The 14,974-nt window shown below is 45.2% G+C and overlaps 1 protein-coding gene across 1 annotated transcript in view; it reads left to right on the top strand.

Moving 5' to 3' along the window:
- LOC134355386 (MAP kinase-activated protein kinase 2) overlaps positions 1-14,313 on the top strand; it is a 234,005-nt gene extending 219,692 nt beyond the window's left edge. The window contains exon 10 of the mRNA XM_063065184.1: positions 1,872-14,313. Coding sequence (XP_062921254.1) covers positions 1,872-2,012 — 141 coding nt within the window. The 3' untranslated portion in view covers positions 2,013-14,313. The remainder of the gene's footprint in view (positions 1-1,871) is intronic.
- Positions 14,314-14,974: the final 661 nt, after the last annotated feature.

Genomic DNA, 14,974 nt, shown 5'->3' with positions numbered 1-14,974 from the left:
ATTTAAGGAAGTAGATAACGTTTTTGAACATTCATGGAACTGAAGGCTGTAGGGAATTGGAACAAAAGAGATGAGACCTGGAGCAGATCAGTCAGAATCAGAAGCAGGTTTAATATCACTGGCATATATCGTGAAATTTGTTAACTTTGCAGCAACAGTTCAATGCAATACATAATAATAGAACAAATATGGATTACAGTAATTATATATATTAAACAGTTAAATTAAATAAGTAGTACACAAAAAGAAATCATAAAGTAGTGGGGTAGTGTTCATGAGTTCAATGTCCATTCAGAAACTGGATGGCAGAGGGGAGGAAGCTGTTCCTGAATCACTGACTGTGTGCCTTCAGGCTTCTGTACCTGTTCCTTAATGATGGATACCAGGTATCGCTCCTTGATGATGCTCTGGACACTACGGAGGCTAGTGCCCATAATTTACAACTTTATTCAGCTTGCTTGTGTCCTGTGCAGTTGCTCTCTTCCCCTCCCACCCACCCCCCTCACCATCTTACCAGACCGTGGGTGATGCAGCCAGTTAGAATGCACATTTGTAGAAATTTTCAAGTGTTTTTGGAGACATGCCAAATCTCCTCAAACTCCTCCTCTGGCAGTGAGTTCCAGATATCACCCTCTCTCCGTGTAAGAAAAAAAGCTTTCCATTCAAATCCCCTTTAAAATTCCTTCCTCTCACCTTAAACCCATGCCCTCTTGCTTTTGATGCCCCTATCAAGGACAGAAGATTCTGAATATCTACCCTGTTTTTTCCTCATAATTATATTAACCTCTATCAGATCACCCCTCCCTCTCCTCCTCTCCAGAGAAAGCAATCCCAGCCTGTCCAGTCGCTCCTCATATCTGAAGTTCTCCAATCCAGGTGTGTGCACTTGTGCACAATGGTGAGAGAGTGTTAGTTGCTTACTGCTTGATTAAGCGCAAGTAGGAGACAACTCTTGAGTTTACTTGGGTATGGTCCCAGTCTAACCAATGCTATCATTTCTATAGACATCCCATCAGTTCCTCAATCCTCCTGACAACTTGCCAGTTCTCTCTGCATTTTGCTAGATGGATCTCCTCCATACTCTCTTCCAGCCTGACCACATACTACCTATAGTGTGGTGACTGGAAATCCCCACAATGTTCCTTGGCACAGTCATAAATAGCCAACCCTGTACCCTGGGGTATATGTGTATGTGTCCAATGGAGTGGGTTCCTGCAGGAGACTTCAGTGTCTCACTGAATTGCCAGTCAGAGGCAAAGGCTCTGAAACAAACCATGATCCATCCCCTTTCAGCTCTGACATAGGGACCCTAGCCAAGAAGGGGGATTGGTTCCAGTTTCAAGATTGTTTAATGTCATTTCCACTACACTAGTGTAAAAGAGAACAAAATAATTGTTACTCTGGATCTGATGCAGCACAAAATAAGCACAATAAGATAAAAGAACATAGTGTAAATGATACTTATAAATAAATAAGATGGCTGGTAGGTTTATTGGACGTGTGTCCCAAAGTGACTCGAGCTACAGGAGTGTCTGTATATAAGGTGACTGACAGGAAATGGTAAAGTAGTGGCGGTTGGGGGTTGTGGACAGGAGGGTTGGTGGGTGGAGGTATTGATCAGCCTTACTGCCTGGGGCAAGTAACAGTTTTGAGGTCTGGTGGTCTTGGTGTGGTTGCTAGGTAGCCTCCATCCTGATGGAACTGGGACAAAGTCCATGTGTAGGGTGGGTGGGGTGATGAGCAGGGGAGTGGGGACAACAGGCAGGATGGGGGAAGGTGACGGGCTGGTTGGGGGGGGGAATAACATGCAGGGTGGGGGGTTTGCACCATTTTCGTCTTGTAGATTCTAATGCCGCCTGCTCTACCCACAGGAGGAAATGACCAGTGCCTTGGCCACCATGAGAGTTGACTACGAACAAATTAAAATCAAAAAAATAGAAGAGTCGTGCAACCCACTGCTGATAAAAAGGAGAAAGAAGGGGTTAACTGCGTCCACTGCAGCTGGACATTGAGACACAGCAACACACAGAGAAGTGGGACAGGGTGGGATGGGCGCCACACTGTTATTTTTAGAGAATTCTTTTTAAATGTCGCATGAAGTTGAGGAATTTTTAATCAGTGGGCTTTTTGAATTTTATTTTTGAATACTCTCTTTACCTCTCTCTCGAGCGGAGGTGAACATTCTGCTGTGAGACACAGTGGGGGTGAGGACATGAGGGGGGTGGTTTTTAATGAGATGTAAAAGACCAGAGATTGGGCTTGGGAGTTGGCGGTCGACTGGTGAATCCTGTGAAAAAGACTAGTGTGCTCTTTGAACCGAATATTTGTCATTCGGTGTAATAGTTGAGAGAAATTTCCTTTGTGTCTATTGATTTCTGCAACTTAAGACATAATAGGAACAGAACTGGCTATTCAGCCCATCGAGTCTGTTCCACCATTCCATCATGGCTGATTTATTTTTCTTCTCAGCCCCATTCTTCTGCCTTCTCCCTGTAACCTTTGATGCCCTGACTAATTAAGAGCCTATCAACTTCTGCTTTAAATACACCCAATGACCTGGCCTCCACAGCTGTCTGTGGCAATGAAATCCACAGATTCACCACCCTCTGGCTAAAGTACATCTCTGTTTTAAATGGACGCCTCTCTATTCAGCTGCTCTAGACTCTAGGTCCAACACTATTGGAAACAGCCTCTCTATATCCACTTTTTCCCAGCCTTTCAGTATTCAAGCAGCAACTGTTCTCAAATCTTTATTCACTTAGTTTAAAGAACATAGAACATAGAAATTTACAGCACATGACAGGCCTCTCGGCCCACAATGTTGTGCCAGCCTATCAGATGCATGGGATTTGCGTTTTGTGGTTTTAGAAGTTTGAAGTCTTCACTAAAATTGAACCTTTCTAAGAATGCTGGAAACTTTCATCAGAGATGTACATTGATTTTTCTCTGGAAGTTTATTCAATTACACAAAACTCATGTAAATGCCCCTGAATTGAACGCAGTTACAGTATTTTCCCCCTCAGATTCAGATTGGCTGTATGAACTTCAGCAAAAAAAAAAGAAAACGTCCGATGATCCAGATGTGTCCAGTTGCGTGCAATGGTCTGACTGAGCTGTGACTATTCTTCTCACCCAATCACCCCTACCGGGGCATAGGTCACTGACAGCAGCTCACCTCTGTCCTGGGCCAATCTTTCAAACTGTCCGCTGGCGTAGCCCGTCTTTGAAGATCTTTCCTCTCCCAGGGATGAGATCTTTGGAGCTTCTGTTGGTGTTTCTGTAGCTCTGGGCTTCTGCAGGGTGGGTTTGCCAGCCTCATATCCCACCCTCCTCCTTTCGTAGTTGGTCATGGGACCATCCATGGTGGAGTTGAAACCGTGACTACGTTATAAACACGAGAGATTCTGCCGGAAATCCAGATTAACACCACAAAACACTGGATGAACTCAACGGGTCAGGCAGCATCTATGGAGGGGGATAAACAGTCAACGTTTCGGGCCGAGACCCTTCATCAGGACTGGGAAGAGGGGAAGGAGGATAGCTAGAGGATGATGGGTGAAGCCAGGTGAGTGGGGAAGATAAAGGGCTGGAGAAGAGGGATTCTGCTAGGAGAGGCGGGAGGACCATGGGAGAAAGGGGAAGGAGGAGAGGCACCGGGTGGAGGCGATAGGAGGGTTAGGAGGCCAATGTTGAGGAATGGAGTAAGGGAAGGAGAAAAATACTGGATGGAGAAATCAATATTCATGCCATGAGGTTGGATGCTACCCAGGCGGAATATGAAGTGTTGCTCCTCCACCCTGAGGGTGGCCTTATGTGGCAGAAGAGGACACTATGGACCAACATGTTGAAATGAGAATGGGGTAGGAATTAAAATAGTTGGCCACCGGCAAATTCCGCTTTTGGCCGTTGGACTCTGTTAGCTGTTTTATGCTTGACTACACTACTGTCGACTTCCTAAATAGCACAAGTAGAGAAGCGGCCCTTAAGTTTCTTTGGGATTATGGTCCCAATCCAAGATTGTCATCACTCCTATTAGCAGCCAGTAGACATTTTTCTGTTCCTCACACCTCCCAGCAACCATCTAGTTCTCTCCACTTGATATGCACTTACAAAAATGTTACACTATAGGATTGGACTAGATTCAGATTCATTTATTTATCGAAACATACAGTGAAATGTGCCGTTTGCATTAATAACCAACACAGCCTAAGGAGGTGCTGGGGGCAGCCTGCAAATGTCACCACACATTCCAGCACCAGCCAAGGTGTTCAGCAAAACAACGCAAGGAGAAACAGCAACACAGCAACAGTGAAACAATCCCCCTTTCCTCCCTCGCTCCCTCCCTCCCTTCCACACATAGACAGGTCTCCAACCGCAGGACAGGCCGCCCCCCGAGGGCTCGCGGACTTTGGGCCTTCCAACTTCCCCAGTGGACTCTCAGACTCGCAGATTAAGCTGCATTGTGCACTGCTATGCATTGAGATAAAAGTCCATCGAGGCTTACTGTAACTGCCATAGCCTGCAATGTTTTCAATGTAGCCACTGAGGCCGTCCATTGATTGGGGTCGACGCGATACACAAGCCAGGGGAGTACAATATGAAGAGCAAGCTGGTGCCCACATTAGCAGGCTCCCCCTCTCCACGCAGCTGATGAATCCGAAGGAATGGCAGAGACTGATACAGTTTGGCACCAGTGGTGTCGCAGGAGTTGCCAGTCAGCGTTGAACTCAATGTAGGACTGCCTTAGAGACTCCAGCTCTGGAATTTTTCCACGGGTTTTACTCCCAGACCCTTCCCCCGTGAGTGTATATATCCACAAGGCAGCAGAGGTTTGAGATCCAGAGTTTTCTTTCTTCTAGATGAGCTGCCAACCACAGCTGACGAGCGACTGGTTTTAAGGCACCATTAATGCACCTTTGCCCCGTCTTCTGTCAGTAGAAACATCTCTGCTGGACTCTGTAGCTAAGCCGCACGTGAAGGCCAGGAGCTGGACTTGGTTGCCAGAGGCCATCTGAGACACGCGCCATTGGGAGAATTGTGAGGTTGTGAGTGGGAACCTCTGCTGGTTATAGCAAACCTTAAGGAACCAGTGCCAGTAATGGAACCTTCTGTTGACTCCTTAGTGTCACTGTATGTTTCGATGGGCGTGTGTCTTTTGCATCTTGTTCTTTGGAAGAGAACTGGTCCTGCAGAAAGTGTCCAGGGAGTCTGCTGGGAAGGCAAACAAAAAAGCGAGAATACAACTTAAAAGCAAGATTCTAATTTTGGTGGGGTTATGGCCCTTAGTTCCTGATTTTTTTAAAATACTTTGTAGTTTTAGCAGATTTAATCTTTGAGGTGGAATACCAGTTAAAGTCTTAGTGAATAAACTGAAGTAAAAATAACTATGGGAAGTTATTTGCTAGTGATGTGTATTTTTGAGATAGCAAACTAAGTAGTTTCTTTTTGCAGACTTTATGGTTTTTTTTTAAAGAGCAAAGGAACTTGTATTGGCAGAGTATTTTGGGTAGTGGTTTTCTGTTGTATTGGAGACATACAGAGTTCAAGTTCGTTTAATTGTCATTCAACCATAGATGAATTCCCATGAATACAGCCAAATAAAACAGTGTTACACCGGGGCCAAGGTACAAAACACAGTACCGAAAGTCATACACAGCACAAAGCACATACAGCACATATTAAGAAAGCAGTAAACATACGGTCATACACAGAACAAAAATATATAATGTAACCCAGGTCCTTGAGTGTCATGTTCTGTAGACTGCAGGCAGCACAGTAGTGTAGTGGTTAGCACAATGCTTTACACAGGTTCAATTCCCGCCGCTGCCTGTCAGGAGTTTGTACGTTCTCCCCGTGACTGTGTGGGTTTTCTTTGGGTGCTCTGGTTTCCTCCCGCAGTCCAAAGACGGTAGGTTAATTGGTCATTGTAAATTGTTCCTGTAGGGTTAAATCCAGGCATTGCTGTGCGGTGTGGCTCAAAGGGCCGGAAGGGCCTGTTCTGCACTGTATCTCAATTTTTTTTTTAAATTGATGGTTACCTGTGTGTTGTCAGCAGGAACAAGTCCACAGAGGCTGGAATATGGAGCAAGATACAAACTGCTGGAGGAACTTGGTGGGTCGGGCAGCATCTGCGTCACAGAGCAGGGGCTTGATCTGAAACTTCGACCCGCACTCTACCCCTGCAGATGCTGCTCGGCCTGCTGAGTTCCTCCAGTGGTTTGAGTATTGCTGTGAGTGAAAAGTCTGGATGAGTTTCATCTCTGTAGTCTTATTTCTGCATTGTGACCACACCTTATTCTTGTAACTGCTCAAAGGGCAGGGCAGCATTTATAAAAAAAAAACATCCACACATTTGTTGAAATGTGTGGTTAGAACATAGAACATTACAGCACAGTACAGTCCCTTCGGCCCACAATGTTGTGTTGAACTCTTAACCTACTCTAAGGTCAATCTAATCCTTCCCTCCCACATAGCCCTCCATTTTCCTATCATCCATGTGTCTACCTAATGTATCTGCCTCTACCACCACTCCGGCAGGCTGTTCCACACACCCACTGCTCTCTGTGTGACAAAACCCTCCCTCTGACATCCCCCGATACTTCCCTCCAATCACCTTAAAATTTTTCACCCTGGTAGGAGTCATTCCTGCCCTGGGAGAAGGTCTCTGGCCGTCCACTCGATCGTGCCTTTCCAGCCCCCTGTCAAGTCGCCTCTCATCCTCCTCCACTCCAGAGAGAAAAGTCCTAGCTCGCTCAACCTGTCAACACAAACAAAATGCTGGAGGAACCCAGGAGGCCAGGAAGCATAACATGGAAAAGAATAAACAGCCGATGTTTTGGGCCGAGACCCTTCATCAGGACAGGAAAAAAGGATCAAGAAGGTTGGGGGGGGTGGAGGGGAGGAAGAAGTACAAGGTGGTAGGTGATAGGTGAAACCGGGAAGGGGGTGGTGGTGAAGTAAAGAGCTGGGAAGCTGGTAGGTGAAAGAACCTATCCTCATCAAACATGCCAACCCTGGAAGCATCCTAGTAAAGAATTAGAAACATCCTACCTCATGATAACACAGAAGGAGGCCTTTGGGCTCATTGGGCTCATGCTGTCTCCCATGGAAGCCATCCCATGTCCCATTTCTCCTCTCCTTATTGCCCTGTATGTCTGAAATTTGTTCTCCCTCGCACTGGCCCACCAGCTCCCTTGATGGTAATTAAGGGCTCATTTACAGTTTCCGATTAACCTGTCAACTTACACGTCTTTGGGATTTGGGAGGAAACCGGGGCAGCCAGGGGAAACCCACATAGGCCAGTACTGAACTCAGGTTACTGGAGCCTAACCCAGGTGCCACCCTGTCTCCCATGCTAGAGCTGGGCAGCAAGGCCCTAACTTCTGCCACTCTTTTTCAGAAGCACTGACTCATTAAAATAAAATTGCACAATATAAATATTAATAGATTTGTTTTTAATTACTCCGTAGTTTAAATGGTTCATCACAGACTAGATGGGCTAAAGGGCCTGTTTCTGTGCTGTACTTTTCTCTGACTTTATTTGGCATCCTGTTCTGGATGCTAAGACAATAGTCATTACCACCTCTGATTCTGGAGATATTAAAGCCTCGTACACATTTGTCAGTATCTCAGTCCATGATGTTCTTGTGGTTTTGCCAGTCCGGTACCTCAAGGCCCCAGTTAGTGAGGTGTTCTCCAAAAGACCTTGTGAACGGCAGAAGGCACCATATCCCCATGGGAAGGGATCACAGTTCCTTTCCAGAAGGTTGTTCCAAGTTCAAGTTCAAAGTAATTTATTATCTCACTATATACAACCCTGGGATTCGTTGTCTTGTGGGCATTCTCAATAAATCCATTATAGAATAGAAATAATGCCTAAAACTGCTATAACAGTAACAACAATGTTCCAACATAATCAGTTAAATTCCATCCACTTGCTAAGGCAGTGCTCTTTACCATGGAGTGCTGACTGTGAACAAGTCCATAAGACATGGGAGCAGATTCAGGTCATTCCGGCCATCGAGTCCATCATGGCTAATTTATTATCCCTCTTAACACCATTCTCTTGCCTTCTCCACATGACCTCTGACGTCCCTACTAATCAAGAACCTATCAACCTCCACTTTAAATACATCCAATGACTTGGCTTCCATGACAAAGAATTTCACAGATTCACCACCTTCTTGCTAAAGAGTTCCCCCTGATCTCTCGTCTAAAGGAACATCCTTCTATTGATAACATGCCGGCTGGTCCTAGATGCTGTCACTATAGAGAACATCTTTTCCACATCCTCTTGGTTTAGGCTTTCCAATATTTGATAGGTTTCAGTGAGATCCCCCTCATTCATCTGAACTCCAACAAGTACAACTCCAGAGTGATCAAACACTCCTCATACATTAACACTTTCCTTTCCAGGTTCACTTCTGGTGAAACATTTATGTGAGGAGTGAGCCTTGTATCTAGCGCTTGGTCAGACCTCCAAATCGGTACGCAGCAGACTGATATACATTGACCACAGAATTAATCTTGCAACTTGCCTTGAGTCAAAGATGTATTTATTTTTAAGCGAAGTTCACTGAACTGTGCACACAATATTCAGTATGACAGATATACTAAAATTAGCTTTAATTAAAAACTGTCCATTTATATCTGTATATTACCTTATAACCCAGCATCTGAAATCGATAGTCATCTCCATTCGTTTAAGAATACAGATTTGGGAGTTTGCTGCTTTTGTTTTTACAAACCAGAGACAGTTTTTTGTAACATGGTACCTCACCTTTAGAGATTTCAGCTACTCCAGAGTTTCATAAGCTTCTGGCCAAGTGTAGACCTTGCAAAGAGAGAAAGCTGTGTCAGAGAGTAACTCACATCCCTTCTGTTAAAGAACTGGAATCTGCCAGGCAACAACTGAAACCAAATACTAGAAATCAGGACTGGTGAAATGAACTCAGTGGCCACTTTATTAGGTGCCTCCTGCACCTAATAAAGTCACCTAGTGTACGTTCATGGTCTTCTGCTGCTGTAGCCCATCCACTTCAAGGTTTGCTGTTTTGTGCATTTGGAGATACTGTTCTGCACACCACGGTTGTAACTAGTTATTATTTGCCTTACTGTCACCTTCCTGTCAGCTTTTGCCGGTCTGCCCATTCTCTTCTGACCTCTCTCATTAACAAGGCTTTCTTGCCCACGGAGTTGCTGCTCACTGGGTGTTCTTTGTTTTTCCGCACCGTTTTCTGTAAACTCAGGAGACTGCTGTGCATGAAATTCCCAGGAGATCAGCAGTTTCTGAGATACTCATACCACCCCATCTGGCACCAAAAATCATTCCACAGTCAAAGTCACTTAGATCACATTTCTTCCCCACTCTGATGTTTAGTTTGAGCAACAACTGAACCTCCTGACCATGGCAGCATTTATGCTTTGAATTGCTGCCACACGATTGGCTGCTGAGATGTTTGTATTAATGAGCCGGTGTACAGGTGTACCTAATGAAGTGGCCACTGAGTGTATATTTGAGATGTCCAGAATGTGGAGAGGGAACAAGAGGACTTGAGATTGATCTAGTGAAACACTAGTGTTAGATGAAACTCGAGTTGCTTCATAGAAAGTTCTCTGCCAGTGAGTGATTCTTGAAGGCAGGTTATGATGTGAGGAGTTAGTCTTGCACCTTGTACTTAATTAGACCTGATTTGCATTGACCACAAAATAAGGTTAAAGCCTTGAACCAAATTATCTAGCTAGATATTCCTCCTTCAACCTCACGATGTCAGGATCTTCTATTTTTCTATTTCTCTGTCCTACCACTCCAATGAAGTATTTTGTAACTTTTAAGTGTCATAATCTTTAAGTCTCCTGACTATACCTTTCTCCCTCCAGAAGATGTACATCTTCTCAGAGAGAGGGACACAGTGCTCAAAAGATTAGTTGTAGATGATCTAGGCCTAGCAACCTTTAATGAGCTAGTTGATGCGATGGTGACGGGTAATTCTGCTCCTGGCAAAACCAGGTCAGAGTCACAGTCTGTGAGAGGTGGAGGGGGAGCGGTCAGAAGGCTGGTCTAAACCTTGATGGAACTGAGCTGTCCCTGACGATTCATATGAGAAGTGTGAGCCATGATCATAAACACAAGATATTCTGCAGATGCTGGAAATCCAGATCAACTCGTACAAAACTCAGCAGGTCAGGCAACTTCTGTGGAGGGGAATAAACGGTCACTGTTTCGGGCCGAGACCCTTCATCAGGACTAGAAAGGAACGGGGAAGAAGCTTCCTTCTCTTTCCCCGCCCCCCCCCCCCCACTCCTTCTGGATTCCTGCCCTTGCTTTCCAGTCTTGATGAAGGGTCTCGGCCCGAAACATTGATTGTTTTATCCTCTGCATAGACCTGCTGAGTTCCTCCAGTATTTTGGGTGTGTTCAGCCATGATGATGCCCACTCTAACTGTGTGTGTGTGAGAGAGAGAGGGGGTGTGCACGCTGAAACTATTAATTGATAAATTTCAATGCTATTGCTTAAGGTAGACTGCAGATTTCACTGAGGGGTGACCGATTGCTGAGAGGGGCAGGAGCAATCCAAGGTGGACCGATTCAGGGTCACGAAAGTCTAGTGTGAATGAGCTGTGCTCAGTGGAATGAATGATTAAAGAATAGCTTTATTAGTCACATGTAGCTGTATATCAAAACCTACGCTTGCTGCGTGTTTGCATCAAATCAGCGAGGATGGTGCTGGGTTGCCTACAAGTGTCACTTCACTACTGGCGCCAACATAGCACGCCCACAGTTCACTCACCCTAACCTGTATCTCATAGAGCCGTAGAGCACCACAGCACAGAAACAGGCCTTTCAGCCCATCTTCTCCATGCTGAACTGTTATTCTGCCAAGTCCTATTGACCTGCACCTGAAGCAAAGCCCTCTGTACCACCCCCCCCCCCCCTCTGTTGCAATCAAACCTGCATCCACCACTCTCCGAGTGAAGAACTTCTTTGGAATGCAAGAGGTAACGGGGAGAATGCATAAACTCCTTACAGACATTGGTAGGAATTGAACCCCAATCCTATAACCAGTGCTGTAAAGCATTTTTCTAACTGAGACGCTACCATGGAGAAACAGTCCCCAGCTTTGAACCTCGATGATCAGTCGTTCTCCTGAGGACACCCTTTACACGTTGCACTGTTCATTTCATCTCCTCAAGTGTAGTAGAAACCTGTCCTCACTAAAGCCTCGTATTAATCAGGAAACCGAAGAGAGTACAGAGTGTGAAGCCTGCTGATTGGAACTTACCATGGCTTCCAGGAGAATTTAGTGTAGGGATCTGCAGTAATTGCGTGCCACCTTTCATAAATAGAACTCCAGTAAAACTCCAGGAAACAAAGAAACCTCTCACAGCCCCAGAAACTAAAGCTAGGATCCACTCCTCTTCCTTCTCACAGTCTTCCTCAAACTTGCCAAGGGAGGTATTGTACAGAGCACAGAGGAAGTCTCAGGTTGGGATGCAGGGAGAGGCAAGGATGTGGCGGTGACTTGTAAGGGAAAGGATGCTGGAAATTCCCCGGGATTCCGTCCGGTCTGAGATAATCTAGACCAATGGTTCACCAAGCACAGTGCGAATGAGCAAGAACACAGAGTCATATCCATTGAGTAACTTACAATGAGACATCATTGTCTCAATGACTCACTTCAGTTCGCATGCACTGAAACCCTCATCCACACTTGTTCACTCAGAATTGAGGGTTCTGCACATTTCCTCATTCTATTCTCTATAAACCCAAGGTCATCCAAATCTCTGCCGACCTCTGACCCCACCTGCATCACATCCCATTCTCCACTGCTCCCTGGTCCTCACTGGCAACACCTCCATTTTAAACTACTTGTATTTATTTCAGATATCTCCGTGGTCTCAGCCTCTCTGTCTCTGACATCTCCTTTAGCGTTCTCGACGTTCCTCCAAACCTGAAGAGTTGCATCTGATCCCACCACCTCCTCTGGCAGCGAGTTCCAGATGTCACCTCTCTCTGCATATAAAAACAAGACATTCCCCTCAAAACTCTTTTAAATCTCCTTTCTCTTGCCTTAAATCTAGACCCTCTTGTTTTCTGACATGTTTACCATACCCTAGCTAAGCCTCTAATAACTTTATATACCACTATCAGATCACTCTTCAACCTCCTCTCGTCAGGGGGAGACGAGCATGGCCCTATCCAATCTCTTCCCCCATAACTAAGGCCTCCAATCCAGGCAACATCCTGGTGAATCTTCTCTGCTGTTTAAACAGCACGACCACATCTACATCCTTCCTCTCGTGCAATGACTGGATCTGCACACAATGCTTCAAGTGCAGCCTAAACAACATATTGTAAAGTTGACACATAACCTCCTTAACCTTAATATTCTCTATCTTCGGTACTTGGCCCTTCACTGCTCTGTGGAGCATAGGCTATTGATGACCTCGCATGTCCATTGTCCTCTGCAGTCGATGGTATGGTTGGAGTTCATCAACATTTCTGCAATCTATTGCTTCCACTGTACAGGAGATTGGCCTAGACAGCTTCACCGGAGCCCTGGTGGCCAGCCTTGCCCATTTCCACCTCCCACAACAGGGACGTAGGGTTAGACTTTGAGGGATGTACCTTATGTAACTTGACCTATTAAGGCAAACGTGACATCTTCCATCTTCACCACCCTGTTGACCTGTGTTGTGACTTCCAAGGGACTGGGCACCCCAAAGTTCCTCTGTTCATCATCACTCTATGATGCTGTGCCAGTTTCACTGTACAGGTCCTACAAGTAATCATATCTAATATTCGACTTCTTTCATTTTGCCGTCCTCTCCCCTAGTTCAGATTGACATCATGGTCAGAAAATTGGGCCAAAGGGCCTGTTTCTGTGCTGTATGACTCTATGCCTGTTGTCTTTGATTCACTGTATCCTTAAGCAACCTTCCTCACTGTCCACAATGCTAACTTCAGTGCCATCTGCTCACCTATTGGGATTTAATTGGTCCATAGCTGGCTGTAGCTTCAGCCATCTGGATCCCTAGCTCTGGCCTTCCCTCCTGACCACCCCTCTCCCTCCTCATCCACTTCCCTAGGCCTCAAAAGACCTACCTCTCTGACCTAGCTTTTGGGCACCCATCCTTTCGAGTGGCACCAAATTAGTTTAGTTGCTCATGCTCCTGTCTAGTGCCATTTGGAAACTTGTTGGGATCCCAGAGAAGTCCATTGAGAGGAGGAGTTAATGGGAATGTTTCGTAAAACAAAAGTTCAAGGTAAATCTATTATTAAAGTACATATATGTCACCATGTAGCATCTGAAATTCATTTTCTTGTGGGCATTCCTAATAACTCCTGTAACCGTAATCGAGTCAGTGAAAGACCACACCGACAGGGCAGACAACCTGTGAGCAAAAGACAACAAACTGTGTAAATAAAAGAAGAGAGAAACAATAATAATAAATAAATAAGCAATAAATATCGAGAACATGAAATGAAGAGTCATTGAAAGTCAGCCCACTGGTGGGAACATTTCAATGATGGGGTGAGTGAAGATGTCCCTTTGGTTCAGGAGCCTGATGATTGAGGGGTAATAACTGTTTCTGAACCTGGTGGTGTGAGTCCTGAGGCTCCCGTACGTTCTTCCTGATGGCAGCAGCGAGAAGAGAGCATGACGGCTGGTGGGCTCCCATTGAAGGAATGGTTTTCCAAGAGTACCAGACCAGACTAAGGGTATGAAAAATAAATTACTCTTCATTTTAAAGACTTGTGGCTTTAACAAAGTCATAGAGTTGAAGTGGAGAACCTGGAGTGACAAGGCCCGATTAGTTAGTACAGGGACTGCCTGCATGCTCTGATGTGTGCATGTGTAAACTCTTGTTGGTGATCATGGCTGAAGCAACACACTCAAATTGCTGGAGGAACTCAGCAGGTCAGGCAGCATCTATGGAGATGAATAAACAGTCGATGTTTTGGGCCAAGATCTTTCAGGACTGGAAAGGAAGGGAAAAAACAGAATAAAAAGGTGGGGAGGGTGGGAATGGGAAAGAGGACAAGTTAGAAGGTGATAAGATGCAGGTTTGAAAGTTGGAAGTTCAGCTGTTTGAGTCTTTGCCTCCCCTGAAGTAACTGACAGTACTCTTACAGGTCTGTATAGCTGCTGTGGCACTGGTGACAAAATCCAGTTTGTCTTCTGTTTGAAATGCCTCCTTGGATTTTTCATTCTCAGCCATGCGAGATGATCTACTCTTTGTTTATCTGACTGTTCTGAGGGGTTGTGTTACATTCAGTGACCATACCACATTGTAATCAAGAACACCATTTCAGCAATTAAAAAGTATATTTATTCAAAACTGTTGATTTTGTCTGTATCAAATGCTGTGTGAAAATGAAACTGAGTTAAAAGGTCAAGCCTTTTTTTGGACAGACTCACAGGTAGCAGTGTGCACAGGTGCAACAAGAAACTTACTTTCAGCAGCATCATACAAGCAGCATTCACACGAAAAACAAAATCATAAATTAAAGACAATTTTTACAAAAAAAGTACGATTAGAACAATAAAATACTAAGTCGAAAAATCAAGAGATTTGGCTGATGCTGGAAATCCACAGCAACAAACTCAAAATGCTGGAGCAACTCAGCAGGTCAGGCAGCAACTATGGAGGGGAATAAACAGTCGGCGTTTCGTGCCAAGGTTCTTCATCGGGACTCAGAGACCATTTCAGTGCGAGGTGGGCATAATGTTGTTAAACCACAGTGATTAGGGTTGTGCTGGTCGGTTCAAAACCTGAATGGTTGCTGTCCTTGAACCTGGTGTGGAATTTGAGGCTTCTGTACCCACTTGCCTGATGGTGGCAGTGGGAAGATGTCCCGGATGGCAAGGATCTTTAACCATGACTTAGTGGCACCTCCTGTGGGTACTGCCGCTGGTGGGGAAGGACACGTCCATGACAGACTGGGTGATGAACTGATGTTCTGTTAGCTG

This window comes from Mobula hypostoma, chromosome 13, assembly GCF_963921235.1.
Source record: "Mobula hypostoma chromosome 13, sMobHyp1.1, whole genome shotgun sequence".
NCBI lineage: Eukaryota > Metazoa > Chordata > Chondrichthyes > Myliobatiformes > Myliobatidae > Mobula > Mobula hypostoma.
Note: the sequence above shows the minus strand (reverse complement) of the source record. Positions and strands in the feature narration are given on the sequence as shown.